This window comes from Chenopodium album, chromosome 4 (assembly GCF_948465745.1).
Source record: "Chenopodium album chromosome 4, dcCheAlbu1.1, whole genome shotgun sequence".
NCBI classification, from domain to species: Eukaryota; Viridiplantae; Streptophyta; class Magnoliopsida; order Caryophyllales; family Amaranthaceae; genus Chenopodium; species Chenopodium album.
The window spans coordinates 72,966,294-72,983,079 of record NC_137837.1 but is presented as its reverse complement, the minus strand read 5'-3'; the positions used below and the strand labels follow the sequence as shown (position 1 = coordinate 72,983,079).

At 33.6% G+C, this 16,786-nt stretch overlaps 1 protein-coding gene across 1 annotated transcript; it reads right to left on the bottom strand.

The window, feature by feature from the left end:
- Positions 1–5,527: 5,527 nt before the first annotated feature.
- Positions 5,528–8,777, bottom strand: LOC145627238 (putative nucleoredoxin 1-2). Its single transcript, XM_081679627.1, has 2 exons — positions 8,070–8,777; positions 5,528–7,932 (listed from the first exon to the last, which is right to left on the bottom strand). The coding sequence occupies exon 2, from the start codon at positions 7,919–7,921 to the stop codon at positions 5,954–5,956; it is 1,968 nt and encodes a 655-aa protein (XP_081535753.1). The 5' UTR covers positions 7,922–7,932; positions 8,070–8,777; the 3' UTR covers positions 5,528–5,953.
- Between the last annotated feature and the right edge of the window lie 8,009 nt (positions 8,778–16,786).

The window sequence follows — 16,786 nt, the reverse complement described above, 5'->3', positions numbered from 1 at the left end:
TGTTTTCAACTTCCCTAATAGTTAAGCTCATGACTTTAGACTTGCAATTTGGATACTTATAATTGAAATCTTCAGATAAAGAAGTATAAAAGCGATCCCAAAGTGCACCTGGATTACTTGGCTTACAAAATATAAGCAGTGTTGCAAATAGTTGTCGCATTGCTGAAGGCATTTGTGCTTCTGCTGCTTCTTCCAAACAAGCAGTGGTGGCATTGTCCTCTTGAAACAACCCCTGTTTTATTGCAGCTTCTTGAAAAGTGGGATAAAGAATTCCATTCACAGTTCTAATATGCTCAAAAGATGTAGGGCTAATAATTTTACCAAGCAGCAAACGCAGAAAGAACCGTTCCCCTTCTGCGGGAACCACAAAGGCCATCCTGCCAACATTTTTTTTTGTGGCTTCTTTTAATCCATATCTTCTTGCTGGATTCCCATCTATATTCTGATACCACTTCATTATATCGCAGCCCTTTACCCCCATTAATGCGTGCATTTAAGCTGAAAAATTCTGTTAAAGCAATTCTGCTTCTTTTTTCATCTTGAACTAATGATTCAAGATTTTCATGAGACCTTAAATAAATTGTTTGCATATTAGGCAAATGAACTGGTAACACCATAACAGATGGAGTCATTTCAAACAGATCAAAACCAAATATTCTCCAGGCTGCTTCACATGGAGAAACCCACCTACCAGCCTGAAAATTCTCAATTTCATCAACACCTTGATTGTTTGCTCCATTAATATTGAATGAAACCCTATCATGTCCCTTGTAGACATATTTATAGAGATAATTCACTGCTTGAATAGTGGAACATACTTCAACATTTAAATGGCAATCAAACAACATTGACAAATATGGATTATAAGGAATGACCCAGCGGTTATCAAGAGTAGCACCACGTATCCTTACATGCTCTCTTGTATTCCGTCTCTTATACAATGGAAAGCCATCTTCATTAGTTGTGGTCTCTTCTAAATAAGATTTAGGGTAATTATATTTACAAACAACTTCATCTCCAATTTTCTTCTTCATGCATCCACAATTAGGGTGTAAACTACCACAAGGACCATGCATCATGTGCTTCAAAACAATTTTGCGCAATTCAGGAGAATCAGTTGGAGGAATTTATGCACTAACAAACCTATCATAGTCTGCAAGACCAGCAAGTTTATACCCATGATCTAGAATAATAAGAAAGTGAGCATGTGGCAGACCTCTTTTCTGGAATTCAACAACATATACCATGGCAGCCACCTTTCCAAAAACCCTTTCTTCTGTTATCTGTTTTTTCAAAGCAATCAACTTTGCTCTAAAAACACGAGCAACAACATCTGGACGGTCAGCTGCAACTTCTCCCTCAGAAATTTCAGCTGTTATCTCCGGCCATTTAGCATTACATGTCATTGTGACAAAGAGATCTGGCTTTCCAAACCGTTGCACAAGAGCCATGGCATTTAAGTATCGCTTCTTCATATCCCGAGGACCACTAATAAAAGTTGGTGGTAAAATAACACGCCGACCAACATTGCTAGCACTTTTCTCACCATCCTCAACATTATCTAGAATACCCTGATACAAATCTGCCTGTATTGTCTGTTGATTTTGCCGGAAAAAATCAAGTCTTGTGTTTTCAATCTTCACATACATATCAACAATGTATTGTTGAAAGCATCGGCCTCCACGAAGAAGCATGTTCCCCGGCCTAATCTGCAGTTTATATGCATAATATTCCCTGGGAGAAATATGCCTTTTAGAGTCTCCTGAAGAGTCAGCTGCACCTGCATATTTGAAATAACACATCAAATTAGAACTCAAATGCAACATTGTAACTATAAGACACTCAGCTAGCAAACTAATGTGCTTTAAACTAATTGCTCACGTTTTGCTTCTTCTTCTATAAAACTCTCTTCTGAATGCACAGCACATGAAGCAATAGGGTCTACATCCATTAAACCTTCCTGCACCGAATCCCTATAAATCTTTCGCATATCTTGAGTCCACCCACATTCACCATATGGGAACAGAAGAGGATATTGTAAGGGATCATAGCATCCATAATAATGATATATTCGATGAGGATCACTGGACCTGCTTGTCACAACAATATGTGGGCTGCTATAATCACTGGAAGACATGCTATCTGGCCATATAGCCGCCACTTCATCAGTTGATGGTGCATTGTACACTCGTTGATCTAATAATGTGCTCTAATTAATAATTATTTGTGTAGTATGAGTTATAGTTAACTCACTTAATGATCTGAAAAACCGAGCATATGGGTTTGCACTTGTAACACGCATTAAAATATCAACTATGTCTCCCCTCACCTCAGGAAAAGTTTCCGTCCTATGCTTGGCCTCTAACTGTGCATCATAAAAATACATCTGCAAGTATTGAGGTTTTGCATTTTCTGGTAACAAATCAGGCAAGTTATGGTAAATCTGACCATGCAATAAGAATACATAAATTTCGTTTTCAGTCTTTGCATTATAATTGCCACTAAGAGAGCAGAATGCAAATAAGTTATTGTACATGCGAGAATACTTCCTAAAATGCAATGCATCCTCATCATTAGATGTAAAGAGCCGATAAAGTTCCACAGGCAGGGCATTTGAAGCAATCTGAATACTTCCATTCCCACAACAAAAATGAAGCCATTCATACTGGAGTTTTTTAGCCCTACACTTTGGGCAATAATGTACAGCCTCCAACTGTAAAGGAGCCAGTGGAAGAGGTTGACCAATAGCAGCAGCTGGTTGTTCTGCAAAGTATTTCTTGTAAAATCAAGACTGCACAACATACATAACAGCCCACAAACAAATTTCAACACAAGCTTACTCTTTTTTTTTTTAAGTCGGAGCTTTAGGCGCTTTTGGCTTAGGCTGAGTTTTTTTTTTACAATTTCTTCGTGCACCCTTTGCACTTCTTTCACCAACCTCACTAAACATATAACCATGAATTAGGTGAAAATCTAAACATCAGTATTGTCCAAATAAATAAAAGGCAACAAAAAATGCAGCTGTCCTAACCTAACTGAATTGGCTGTTGAAAGACCATCTATTCGCTCTAAGTAAGTCACAGCAACTATCACCCTCTCTGTTAAAAATAACACATTAAAAACCTCAAACAAACCACACTTAATTGAAAATTATAATAAGAACAACATGCTTACTGTCTTTTGTTGGCTGAATCGGTTTTTGAATTGTACTTGACAATGCCTTAGTCTGATTGCTGATCAGTTGTGATTGTTTTGCACCATTGTCAATAGCAATAGTTCATTCAAAACTTTAAGATATTAACATATGCACAACCAACCCTTAAAATATCCGTATACATAAACTCATAAAACCTATTCCCAACCTGATCGTATTTGCACCTTGGAGAGACCCAACAGCACGCGAGCGTTTGCTAGCACGCTGCCTCACATAACCTCCACTCTCCTCAAATACATCTGTAATTAACCCTAGCAAAGCATTAAGATCAACACTCTGCACTGCTGTTAAATCTCCTACACATTAATCTAATAATTCTTGTAAACATATCTATTTACTAATACGCAAAATTCATTTTTTTCTGCTCAACATCTTTAATATATGCTTAGATATTCACCAAACAATTCTAAATAAACATAATTCCTTCCAAACAAACAACTGCAATAAACAGAAGGGGAAAAAAATAAAAAAAAAACACCATGCTCACCTTCTAACTCCACAAAAGGATGTTTAGATTTTGATTTTGACTCTCCCTTAGCGTGGACCGTACTGTCAAACTTTTTTTTTTTTTTTGCATTATTGCCAGCTCTTGGTATAGGCTGACCACTAACCTTGTTCGTGTTCTTTGCACCACCATCAGCTACCCCACTAAATAGGCAACCATAACCCATGAACATGTAAACATCTAACAGTAATAAGCACATTATTGATTACCTAACTAACCTGTTTTTATCTGGCTCCAAAAGGGCACTAATAGCACGTGATCGCTTGCTAACACGTTTTCTCACATTAGTTGTACAGTTTATCAAATTATCTGTAATGAACCACCACATCACATCAAGCTCAATAATATCCACTGCAATGCTTGCTTTCAAACAACTGTCTCATCTTCTAACCAAATCTTATGAACCCTTATGATATTTTTTTGACCAAAAATCCACCTAGAACATGCTAAATACATACCCATGTCAGAGGCCACTAAGCCAGTAATTTGAAAAGGTACAAAATAACATAAGCTTGTACGCTGCAACACATTATAGGCTGAAGTTACTAAAATTGGTAATGAAACTGTTAAGCAACACATAGATGCAGGCTGATATTAATAAGAAAACACCCATTTTAAAAAACAAAAAAAAAAAGTCATAATTCATTCCATTCAAACCAACAAAAGTACAGATCATTAGATGTTCCTGCTTGAAGCCAAAGATTACACACCATGGCACAACATCACATAAAAAGCTTAAACAATGTGGACCTAATCCGGCAGGAGTAAGCTAAAAACCAAAATAAGACCCAGAAAGCATAAATTGATAAACTTAAGGCCACCAAGCCCCTAACAAACTACTTAAAGCCTACTAAATTAGGCTACAGCTTTCTACGCTTAAACAGCTTCTAAGTTTTCAGGAACTGAAACAAATAAACCATCAGGAACTGAAAGAGAACGCTGAATAGCACGTTCACCAATTGAAGATGAGGCCTTAGGCTTACGAGGAGCTGCTGGAGGCAAAGCAAGAGTTGGAATCTTATGATAACCAGATTGGGGTGTCAAGCAATCATCCCCACCAATATAAGGAGCTAAATGCAAATCTCCTTGCTTCCCAATGACACGCTCCCTAACTGACATGTAGCTCTCCCTAGACAGTGCACACTTGATACCAGAGTACGTTCCCCTGCCATAATTCAAATCAACTATGTCCACATTGTAACAAATTCGCAAAAACTGAATAGCTCGTTTTGCAGCATCTTGTTTTGCAGCATTGCAACTACCAACCAACTGGCTGTAAATACACTCCATATTCATGCTACCAGGAGGATACACAGTCAACCAAGCAACCCACTTAGCTGCAGCAAGCTCAGCCACTTTAATAACAGAAACCCTTGCCTTGGTTACAACAGCAACAACCCGAAGTACATCAATGTAATCAATGCATATGTATTTGTCACCATGTGGCTTAGTTGGTGGAACAGGCCATCTATTCTTCTCTGCAGGCTTAGCCTTGTTCAATGAATCAACAGCTATACGCTTCATCTCATAAAGAAAAGCACAGAGGTCAAGCCTATACATGGCCTCAGAACTTAAGTCATGTATCTGCAGTCCATACTCTACTCGCAGGAAGCGAATAGCTTGTTCAGCAGCATTTTCGCGAGAGGCATCAAGAGTAACAGCAGGTCCACCCTCAAAAGTATAGGGAGAAAGGATACAATCAGTAACCAAGGTAAGGGTCACAGCATTCCCAGCAGCACCAGTCAAACTGTAAGTAGGAGCTGCCAGCTTCAAGAATCCAATAACCTGATTCAGCATACTTTGTTTTTATTAATTCATATCCCACATGAACGAGTAGGATTCCTTCAATAACTTACAACTTTACGAGAAAGCAAAGCATACTTTACAATAAATATGAAACTAAAGAGCTAATGAATAATTGTATAATTTGTTTTTATTAATTCATATCCCACATGAACGAGTAGGATTCCTTCAAATCTGTAATGACATCTTGGCGTAGATGAAGACCACCCAATTCTCGAAAAGCCTTGGATGAGTTGGATCCACAATCATAAAGGTGATTATGAGCTCGAAAAGAACAAATCTTTCCATCTGATCCAAATTTAAGCAAGGTTTCAGGTGCAGCCCTATACCTGAAAAATATTCTCTTCACTAAAATTTCTGAGTGCTCAGGATCATAGGGACATACACACAAAGGCTCCATGGTTTCAGCTACTTCGAGATCATCATAATTTTTAAAAAGCACATTTAGTTAACCTAACAACCACCACTTCAAGATCACCCACATCTGCCTTAATCTCATGATACCATTTTAACACTAAATGATAATAATCAGGACCGTGGTCTTCAGCAGACATATAATAAACAAGGACATTCTTTCCTTGGAGACGAGACAGAGGAAACGTCGTGTTGCCTTTATAAACATAATTTGTTGACCCAGTAACCAACAACGACTCCAAGGTGAGTTCTTCAAGTTGCTTCAGTTCCTTCTGGAGCAAGGCCTCCCTAGTGAACGGATAATACTCAACATTGCATTCTTTCAGGATTTCCCCTGCATACTTATCCACATATTCATTATCAGGTCCTACTATCATGACCTTAAAGTCTTCACGATCAGAGCCCATAAGTCGGCAAAACTTTTGGCAAACATTGATATTGAAGGGCAAGCGCCACCATGACATCGATATCCCCTTCTTCTTTAACAATCTATCAATTTTATCCTTGTGAACCTGAGGGTCAAGGCGGGTGATAAAAGGCACATAGACCATCACAATCTCAAACGGCAGCTGAGCTTTTATACATTGTTGATGAATATCATGGAGAGTTGAAGCAAAATTTCCATCAACGCACAAGTAGAATGTAACAACGTTCTTGTTAAGTTCTGAGATGGTAATCTTTTTCTTGTTGTAATCTTCAAGAACATAAGAGGAATTGCACCCCAAGAGTCCTTCGAGACTCAATGTAGAAGTTTTGTCCTTGTCAATTACTTCCGAGATTTTCTCTTTAGTAAAGGGAAAGGCATCAGTTCCACAACGGTGGACAAAGCTGTTAGGAAATCCATAAAACAAAACCTTTATGTTGACATCGGCATCCAAAATAAGACATTTAATATACCAAGAATCAACCAAGTCAAGATACTTGCATATGAAGTCGCGATGCATTGATTCCTTGTATGGTATCACAAGACAAGAGGGTAAAGAGGACAAGAAGTGATCAAAAACTACCTCATAATCTGCCATGGAACTCATCTTTACAGCCACAACCATCTCAAAATCGTTTCTTGTAGCATACAGATCGAAACACATGTTAACTAGCTCCTGCATCCATCTTGCATCAGAGGAGTCAAGAAAGATAGGCACATGAACACAGCAAAGCATGATATATTTTCCGACAAAGGTTTCCTCCTGAACTGCAACCTTGTTGCCCAGATTATTCCGATCAAGGTAGCTCAAACCCGACAACAAGGACATAATATCAAAAGAGTGACCAATTTGAATAGGGCGTGATTCATGTGCTCCAGAAACCTTGCTGATTATATCTTGAGAATATACTGGCAACACTTTGATGGAATTGACAAAAGGACAAGTTGCTCCAAGTATAACAGGGCCTTTGGCCACAGAACTGACAACAGGCCATGTTGATTTTTTTAGCCTGTTAGAGAATGTATCAACATCTAGAGAGGGTTTGGGTATAAGATGCTGCAGATACTTTTGTGCATCAGCAGAACCGCGACACAGAACGTTTTGATCGGCATTGATAAGAATACAACTATGATCACCCCAATCACGAATACCAAGATAATCACATAGAGATTCACTATTGCTGTGATGGTGAAACGGTAAAGCAAGAGTGGAGTGATGAAACTCACAAAGCAAGTAGTTGTACAAAGGTGCAGATGTTTCCGAGACAAAGCCCTTTAAAGCCACAACCATCTCAAAATCGTCTCGAAAGTAGTACAATTCTGAACATAAAGCCACCAAGTCCTGAGGAAAGAACTCATCATGGAGGCTATCCATAAGATGTACAGGCCTCATCACTCCAAAAACAAGAACATACTTATTGGATCGAAACAAATCACTAAGTCTAACTTCATCGCCATTCATTCGATCAAGATAATCCAAACCAGAAAAACAGGACAGCAAAGATGCAACAGTGAGGTCAACTTCTTCATCATAAAATTTAGAGTCTAAACCACTTTCCATCCAAATCAAACCTGTAATTCAATCAATTTCAACTTTTAATTAATTCCAGACCAATGTCAGTAGATTAATCCACTTTACTAATATTGAAATTCAACAATAATAAACTTCAATTAAAGAATTACTAATTAGTTGATGATAAAGAACTCACCTTTTGGATTGATATTGAAACCCTAAGTTCCCAATCAGAATTGGAGCTTTATTTCAGTAATATACTGGTAGCCACTACTCGATGTTATCGATGATGATTGTGAAGGTCGACTAACTTTAGCATATAAAATATAACCTAAACAGCATTATACCATATGTAAACTTTCTTTCTCCCCTCAAAAAAAAAACTATGTAAACTTTCTTAATCCTATTTACCAAAAAAAAAAAAACAAACAAAAAAACAAACAAAAAAACAAACAAAAAAAAAAAAAGCTTTCTTAATCCTCTGATCTCTTAGTATATTTCTAATAGGATTAGGGATAAGGGTCAATATTATAATTTATATTAAATTACCCTAGAAATATACGAAGTGTAAAGTTATTCTTATATTATTCGTATACTAGTAAAACTACAATTCTTTTAAAGAAAAAATAAATAAAATCTTATACTACAAAAGTTATCATTTTCTAAATATAAATCTTACCCTTTATTAACACTTATAAATTCCCTTTCTGAGAAAGACTTTCTAATAATATTTCGTCTTACCTTTTCAAAAAAAAAAAAAAAAAAAATTATAATGTACGTAGTATTAAATCAATTTATATTACTCTTCATATGTATCCATTTGAAATTACATGTTAAAATACAATCAAACCCATTAACTGTCTATCATTAAAATAATAAAGAAAAAAATCATTACAAATTAGAAGTTACCCTACAAACAATATTACAAGACAAAATCGTGGTTTTACATTTGTGAGGAAAATTAATACAAAGTATTAAAATTAAGGAAAATTTGCAAGGATGATCCTTTTAATTGGTTAACTTTGTGAGGAAGGTCATTTTTTGAAAAGGGTGGCACAAAAGGTCCTTTTATCGACATTTGGGTTGTGGGGAGGGTCCTTTGACCAAACTCCGACGTATTTTTTTTTTCTTTTATTCCCCTTTCCCTCTTTTCCCTCGATTTTCATTTTCCCCCTTTCCCCAATTATTAAACCCTAATTTCATAACAAAGTTAATCCCAAATCTTCAATTCTTATCCTTGAAATTACAATTGAACGCCAATCAAAGCCATTCAACGTGAGTCGAAGAGGTGTAATTGCGGTCTTCCTGTTACTTGAAATTATGGTTTAATAATGGGGTGAAAATGAATATTGAGGGAAAAAGGAAGGGAAAAAAAAGGTCATTTAAGTGGTCACGTGATTTTTTTGCCAGAAAAATTTGCTCAACGCCAGAGCTGGTCAAAGGACCCTCCCCACAACCCATTGCCAATAAATGGATCTTTTGTGCCACCTTTTTTAAGAAAAAGATCTTTCTCACAAGGTCGACCACTTAAAAGGACCTTCATCGCAAATTTTCTTAAAATTAACTTATTTTTACCGTATTTATTATTATTATATTCAATGTGCAACCACTTTGTCTAATACAAGAAGGATCTAAAACCATAGGAAATAATCTAGACTTAAATAATTTAACCTTGTAATTTAGACAAGATCAATCTTAATTGAACTTAAATTGTTATACCATTACAAACTTAATTGGAACTAATTGAATGTTATCAAATTTGATTAAAAACTTAGGTCATGTTTAATAATATTTTCTATCACACTTTATTATTTTTATGTTACACCTGAATTTAATATTTGATCAAATCAGAAAATCAAATCAGATCAAACCAAAATCATATTATACTAATCAAATTAGATTAAAATAAGCAAGAATAAAGTGAACAAAACAAGTCATTATTAGAATGTGATTGAAACTTTTTATACTATGTACGTAGCAGGCCCGGCCCTTATGGTTGCAGGGTGAGCAACTACACAAGGCCCAAAAGTCAATAGGGCCTAGGTTGCTCAATGGTCAGATGCAAGAGAATATGTACAAGTGGTTCGAGGTTCGATAATTGTTGTGAGTTTCACTCTTTTTTTTTTTTTTTTTTTGGGTGACACAATTATAAATTGAATGGGGGGCCCACTTATTTTTAATCGCACGGGGCCTCCGTATACTTTTGGGACGGCCCTGGTACGTAGTATTATTAAAATTTCTTATACCTTATTTTTGCACACCTAATCAAACTCATTGAACTTATAAGAGCTCATAACACATACGTAGTATTTAAACTTATTGTACTTATTTGAATTTATTTGAAACTAGATAGTGTCCATGCGATGCCCTTATATTAGTTCTATTTTTTTTTTAAAAAAAATATGTCTTGTACAAACAAATTGTAGGCAATTATTGTTTACTCCCTCCGTTTTTTAATACTTGCTCCATTTCTCCATGCGCGGAGTTTTAGGAGAAATTGGAGAAAGTATTAAAATATAGAGGTAGTGGGGTTAGTAGAAGGTAAATTGGAGGAGAGAAAATCTAAAAGTAATAAAATTGGGTCCTACTAGTTGAGAAAAATGAATTAAATATTATAAAAGCTTTCCAAATAAGGAAATAAAGCAAGTATTTAAAAACGGCCGCAAAAAGAAAGTGAAGCAAGTATTTAAAGATGGAGGGAGTATTTGATAAATTTTAATTGGCTTGGAGATTGTTGTCATATCATACTAGATTAGTACCCGTGCGATGCACAGTTAAACATTTTATATCTAACATATAATTAAATTAATTTGTGAGAGTGAGGCGTGATTAAAACTTCATTTTCGATTTAAGGGATCATAACATTGTTTTTTTTTTTTATCACCGGTTCTTATATATCTCTAAACATCAATAATAAAAAAAAAAAAAAAATTGTTGGTTAATAAATTACTATAAAAATATTACTAAAAGAATTAAGACGCAACCTCTAAGTAAAATAAAGGGAAAAAAATTAAGATGTAACTCTAAGTAGTAAAATAAAGGAAAAAGAATTAAGATGCAACTCCCACCAAGTAAATTAGGAAAAGCAAACCCATTTACCATTATTCAAAGTTCTGACATATCTTCTACCAAATAAAATAAAAAATAAACACTTAAAAAAAAAAAAAAGACCCCAAACAAAATAAAATCAACTTCCTAAAAGTTTATCCTTCTTGAGTCAAATGATATGATCATGGTAGAACAATAAACAATCTTAATTCAAAATTAGATATAGTGATAGATCCAGTCCATTGTACGAACAATGAAATTTCAGATATTTTATCTTTTCCTCTTCAAGAAATTGTAGAACATGAGCATATCATACTCGCAGGAGATTCAGTTCCGAGATCTTAAGCCTTATTAATGTCGAAGCTCGATTCGATTCCTGCATGCAGAAAGTTTAATTGAAAGGTAATAATCATGTTTTTTACATTCATATAATTTTTTAGTCCACTTAAATTATTTAACATACTATTTTGCTCTGGAAAATAAGGTACTGTGTACTTTATTTTCACTCCTAAAAATTTGGTAATTGCAATTTTGGATCATGTGTTAGAGTTTGATAAGAGTAATCTTGATATTAGCTAATTAATAAGTATCATGAGACATCTGCTTTGTTTTATATATGTATCTTCCTCAAAGTATAGTCTTGGTTTGATAAGGATTACTTTTTAATGATATTAGTATCAACTTTTTTGACATTGTTTATTCTAAACGATTATAGCAATTGAGCATAGTTGTATTATTAATTCTAATTCAATAATTAGTTCTATAATAAGCTTATAGCTCTTGATTTACCTTCTTTTGGGAAGGTCGACAACCCCTTCTTGCTTAACGGAATGTGTGCAATGTCTGTAGCAAAAAATCAGAAATAATATCAAACACGTTACTGTAGAAATCATCAAAATATGTAGTTAAAAATGACAAATCTTTTAATTTCTTCTACAAAAATATTAGATAGTTAACGGCAATACCTAGTCACAAATTTTGGAAAACCTCCTTGTATACTACATTAGTAGTAGTACAAACAGTCTGACCTTTCTCGTCACAAATAAAAATCAAGTGTATGATAAAAGGAATTTATTTTCATTTAATTAAGAAAATAAAGAATATTTTCTCAAAAAAAAAAAAAAAAAAAAAAATAAAGAATAGAAGAGATGCATACTTATGTTTGCGAAACAGAGGTAATACGTATTTTCATAAAATGGATAAGTTATGATTTCGTAAGATGCCCATCTATTTATAGTAAAAATTAATTGATTTAAATTTTAAATTATGATGTTGATAAAATTATGATGTTGATAAAATTAATTGATTTAAGTTTTAAATTTTAAATTATGATGTTGATAACTATACTCAATCTGATAAGATTAGTACCTGTACTCAGGATAAAGAATATCATGTACACCTCAATTTTAGGAAAAGTAGCTTATTATTATAGATTAATTTTTTTTTTTTTTTTTTTTTTTTTTTTTTTTTTTTTTTACGTATAAAAATAATAATGATAATTAATGTGTATCAAGATAGAGAACATCACGTACCCCTCAATTTTAGGAAAAGTAGTTTATTATTAATAATCTGTATCAAGAGTTATCAAGTGATAATAATTTTTTTATTATTATATAATATTTTCATAGCATGCAAGACAGTTTTGGGCGGGAAAACTTTTTATAATAAGTTGCCACGTGTCCAGGTTTGAGGAAAAATGACGTCAGCGGTTTCTACTTTAGTTATAGTTATAGATTATTTATATACAAAGTACGTACTTAAAAATAGAAATATTTACATTCAAAGTACATTACAGAAGGAAAATTTAAGGGAATATAAATGGTAGATAACTAGATTAATCTCGTGCGATGCACGTTTTGATCAAATAAAATTTTCTAATTTTTTAAAGGGGCGGGGCGGGGCATGCGCGGAGGGTGTGTGTGTGTGGGGGGGTGTGCAGGTAGTATTCCCTACCGTGGGGTGTAGGTAAAAATTTGTAAGTAGGATTGTTGTTTGGGCTTGAGTAAAATTTAAGTATTGGGCTACTAAACTTAAAAGGGGATTTTGATTTCAACCAAAAACTTAATAGTTTAGTTTAATAATAATGAAAATCTTATTACTTTTACATCAAAATAGTTCATACTTATAAAATCGAAATAAAAATATTTGTATAAATAATAAATAAATATATTAAAAATATGGGGGATTACAATATAAATGGTAGATAACTAGATTAATCTTGTGCGATGCACGTTTTGATCAAATAAAATTTCTAAATTTGTTTATTTTTTCATACTCCATCCGTGTTTTAATAAGTGTTACACATTTCGAATACGACCGTGTTTTAATAAATGTTATATTTCTTTTTTTTGGCAAAAAACTACATTAAAATATTTTATCTCTCTCCCTTCATGGTCCCCACTCAAACCCACTACTACTTTTTTTTATTATATCTTTCCTCTCACATTAATTACTTTTCAATAAAATATTAACCCTACCCGGTCAAACTGTAACACTTAAAAAAAACACGGAGGAGTACCAAACGTTAAACAAAAATATTCTAAAAACAAATAAAACATCCAATATTAAAAAAGAAAATAAAACTCTTAGAAAAAACTCTACGTAACTAATACTCCGTATCAATCAATCAATATCAATATATAATACTCAAACAGACACCAGGAATAACACGTGTCAATTCCTGGTGCTGTTTTTTTCCCTCCAAAAATCCTCTTTATCTTTTTTTTTTTCATTTTTTGTCAATATATACTATAACCTACTTACTATAAAATTTGCACAATTGTAATAATTTTGATTCATATAGTTTCCATATTTATATTACAATATTATCTTTATCTTTTACTTTATATATTTTCATTTTTAAATTAGAGCTGACAATTGCGTCTTACATGTCATGTTGTGTTTTGGTTTGAGATTAAACGGGTTGGGGTACTTGAGAAGCTTCAACACTAACCCAGGTCAACCCATTTAATGAACATGTTGTGTCATGTTGACCCGTTTCATTAACAAGTCAAAAACCCTTGACACAAAACCACTTTTTTCGTGTCCATTTCCCGTCATGGTGTCGTGCTATATGAAAAATATTAGCCTCACTCAATAAAATTATCAAAATTTCCATAATTTATCAGGTTTTTTTTCTTAGTCAGGTTGAGTCGTGTTAATAAATACTTGTATATTATAATTGTATTTTTTTCATGATATTTTTGTTACAAAAATATTATTTTAATTAAAGGAAGTGAAATTACCGTGCATGGCACGGGTCCTAATCTAGTTAAACTATTAAAGTACGAACGATTGACACTATGTTAAAATTGAACGCATGTCATGTTGTAATTAAAAATCACAAATTTTTTAAAAAAGTCGGTGTTCATTAAATTAGTGAATGGCGGAAAATTTGGACAACCAACAACTGCCAATTAAGTAGGGTGGCACGTGCGTCATAATGATTGCCAAAATAAAGAACAAATAGAACTTTCTCTCTCCTCGATTTTCTCTCTTCATTCATTCACCACTAGCTTTCTCTCTCCTCGTTTTTCTCTCTCTAAAAAGCAATTAACTGGCAATTTCGAGCGTGTTCTCTCTCCTTCATTGTTGATTTTCGAGCTTTTTCTCTCTTCTCTTTCACTTGTGAAGTTGTTATTTGCTAAATTCAGGTTCGTTTACTTATTTTTTTTTTAGATTTTTGTTAGTTTAAATTGTTTTGGTTCTTCGATTTTTAGGTTTTTTGATTTTGTTTTCGATTTTCGTAGTGTTTGATTCTGCAATGGTGAAGAAGAAGATTACAAAGAAGGCTGTAGATGCTGAAGAAGGTGTGTATATTTAAATTTTTCATCATTTTTTCAAATTTTCAATTGAATTTTCGCTTATATATGTCGAATTAGTAGTGCATGTTATTTTTTATAGTTTTCTGTTGATTTTTTATGCATATTATGATAATTGAATTTTAATTTTGAAGTTATTATGTTTAATTTTGCTTTATTTTATTGTTCATTGTGTATAATTGGTTCAAAATTTGTTATACATGTGTTGTGGTGTTGTTATATGTGAAACAAATTTTGCATGTTTGTTTTCAGAAGTTTTATTCATTGCTTATTATTCTTCAAATTTTGTATGTTAGGTTTTAGTCAGAGAATGCTAATTAAACTGATTATTTGTTTAGGTTTTAGTTAGATTATGAGAATAGTATGCATATCTGCATTGTGTTTGTGTATATGTGTTTGAGTAACACTAATATGTGCATTGTGCATTGTGTGTGAGTAATAGATATATGTGTCATTTATATGCATGACAAAGGTTATTTTATGCTATTAAAAGGGTCACTTTATGCTGTTAAAAGGGTCACTTTTTCATTTAAAAGGGTTACTTGTTGTAGTTTAAAGGCGACTTTATGCAGTTAAAAGGGTTACTTTATATATTTAAAAGGGTCACTTTATGCTGGTTAAAGGGTTACTTTTTCGGTTAAAAGGGTTACTTGTTGTAGTTTAAAGGGTGACTTTATGCAGTTAAAAGGGTCACTTATTCATTTAAAAGGGTCACTTTTTGCATTTAAAAGGGTTATTATGCATATATTCTGAATTTTCCCATGAGTAATTTGTGAATTTGTAATTTATGGTTATTTCTCTGTATTAATTAGATATAGGTGGTTCAATAGGTGGAAATCGTTATAAATCGCCTTCAAGAGGAAAAGCAATGGATAAAGAGCCTGCTAAGGGAAAAACAGTACCTAAAAAGAGCAAGACAGTTCCTGAGAAGGACAAACCAGAGTCTAAAACTGTGAAGGCTAAAACTGTTCTTAAGAAGGCCAAAGCAGAGTCTCAGAAGATTAAAGCAACTCCTAAGAAGTCTAAAATTGTATCTAAGAAGGCTAAAACGGTAGCTGATTCTGAATTGCAAGTGGTTTCTAATACTGTTGTGTAAGTATACATGTTTTTTTATTTGCAATTTTTAATTATATTTTGTTTTTAGTTTATATTGTTTAACTTATTTTTTTATTATTATTATTTAGGGAAGAAAGACCATTGATTGCAAGGTGTAGACCACACACATTGGAATTTATGTTGAGTACTTTTAGTCCTAACCAAAATAAAGCTGTTGAAAAAATTGGTTTTGGTGATTTATTACATTTGAAATTGAAAACTTTGAATCGTCAAATGGTACATTGGCTTATTGAACACTTTAATGGTGGTAGCTGCATGTTTACTATTGCTGCTGGTAAAGAGTTTGTAGTTACTAAAAATGATATATGCGATGTCTTTGGCTTGCCTATGAGTGAGATTGCTGTTCCTGAACTTCAGAAAAATCATGAAGAAGGTAGTGTAGATAAACGTATCATTTAGGCATGGAGATCTGATTATGGTCTTATTGAGAAGCAACCTCTACATTTGTCAAAATTGGAGTCTAGGATGGTTGATTTGGTTAATGGTGGGGAAGAATTTAAGAGGTGTTTTGTGCTTCATGCTATGTCTAGCTTCTTAGCTCCTACTACTAATAGGACTGTTTCATTGAAGTTGCTGAAGGCTGTTGAAGAAGTTGATGAAATCAAAACATTTGATTGGTGTTCATATGTTTTGAATAAGTTAAAGAAGGCTGTTCTGAAGTATAAGAATGATGAAAATGCTCAAAATGTAAGTGGTTGTTTGCTATAGCTTTCCAAATTATGTATTTTCATCGATTAAATTTTCAAGGAGAAAAGGAAAGTAGTACCCTTCCTTTGATTCAACATTGGACTGATGCGAAGATTAAGAAGCGGATCAATTTGGAGATCAAAGCTGGTGATTTTGGGCAGGGACCATTGTATACCCTCACATATCCTGTGTCACAGCCTGAAATTAGGGATCCTGTTGTTAAGCAAACTTGTGGTTTGGG

Excerpts from the sequence above, each read along its gene's own strand:
- LOC145627238 (XM_081679627.1), bottom strand. The coding sequence starts at position 7,921 with ATGGAAAGTGGTTTAGACTCTAAATTTTATGATGAAGAAGTTGACCTC.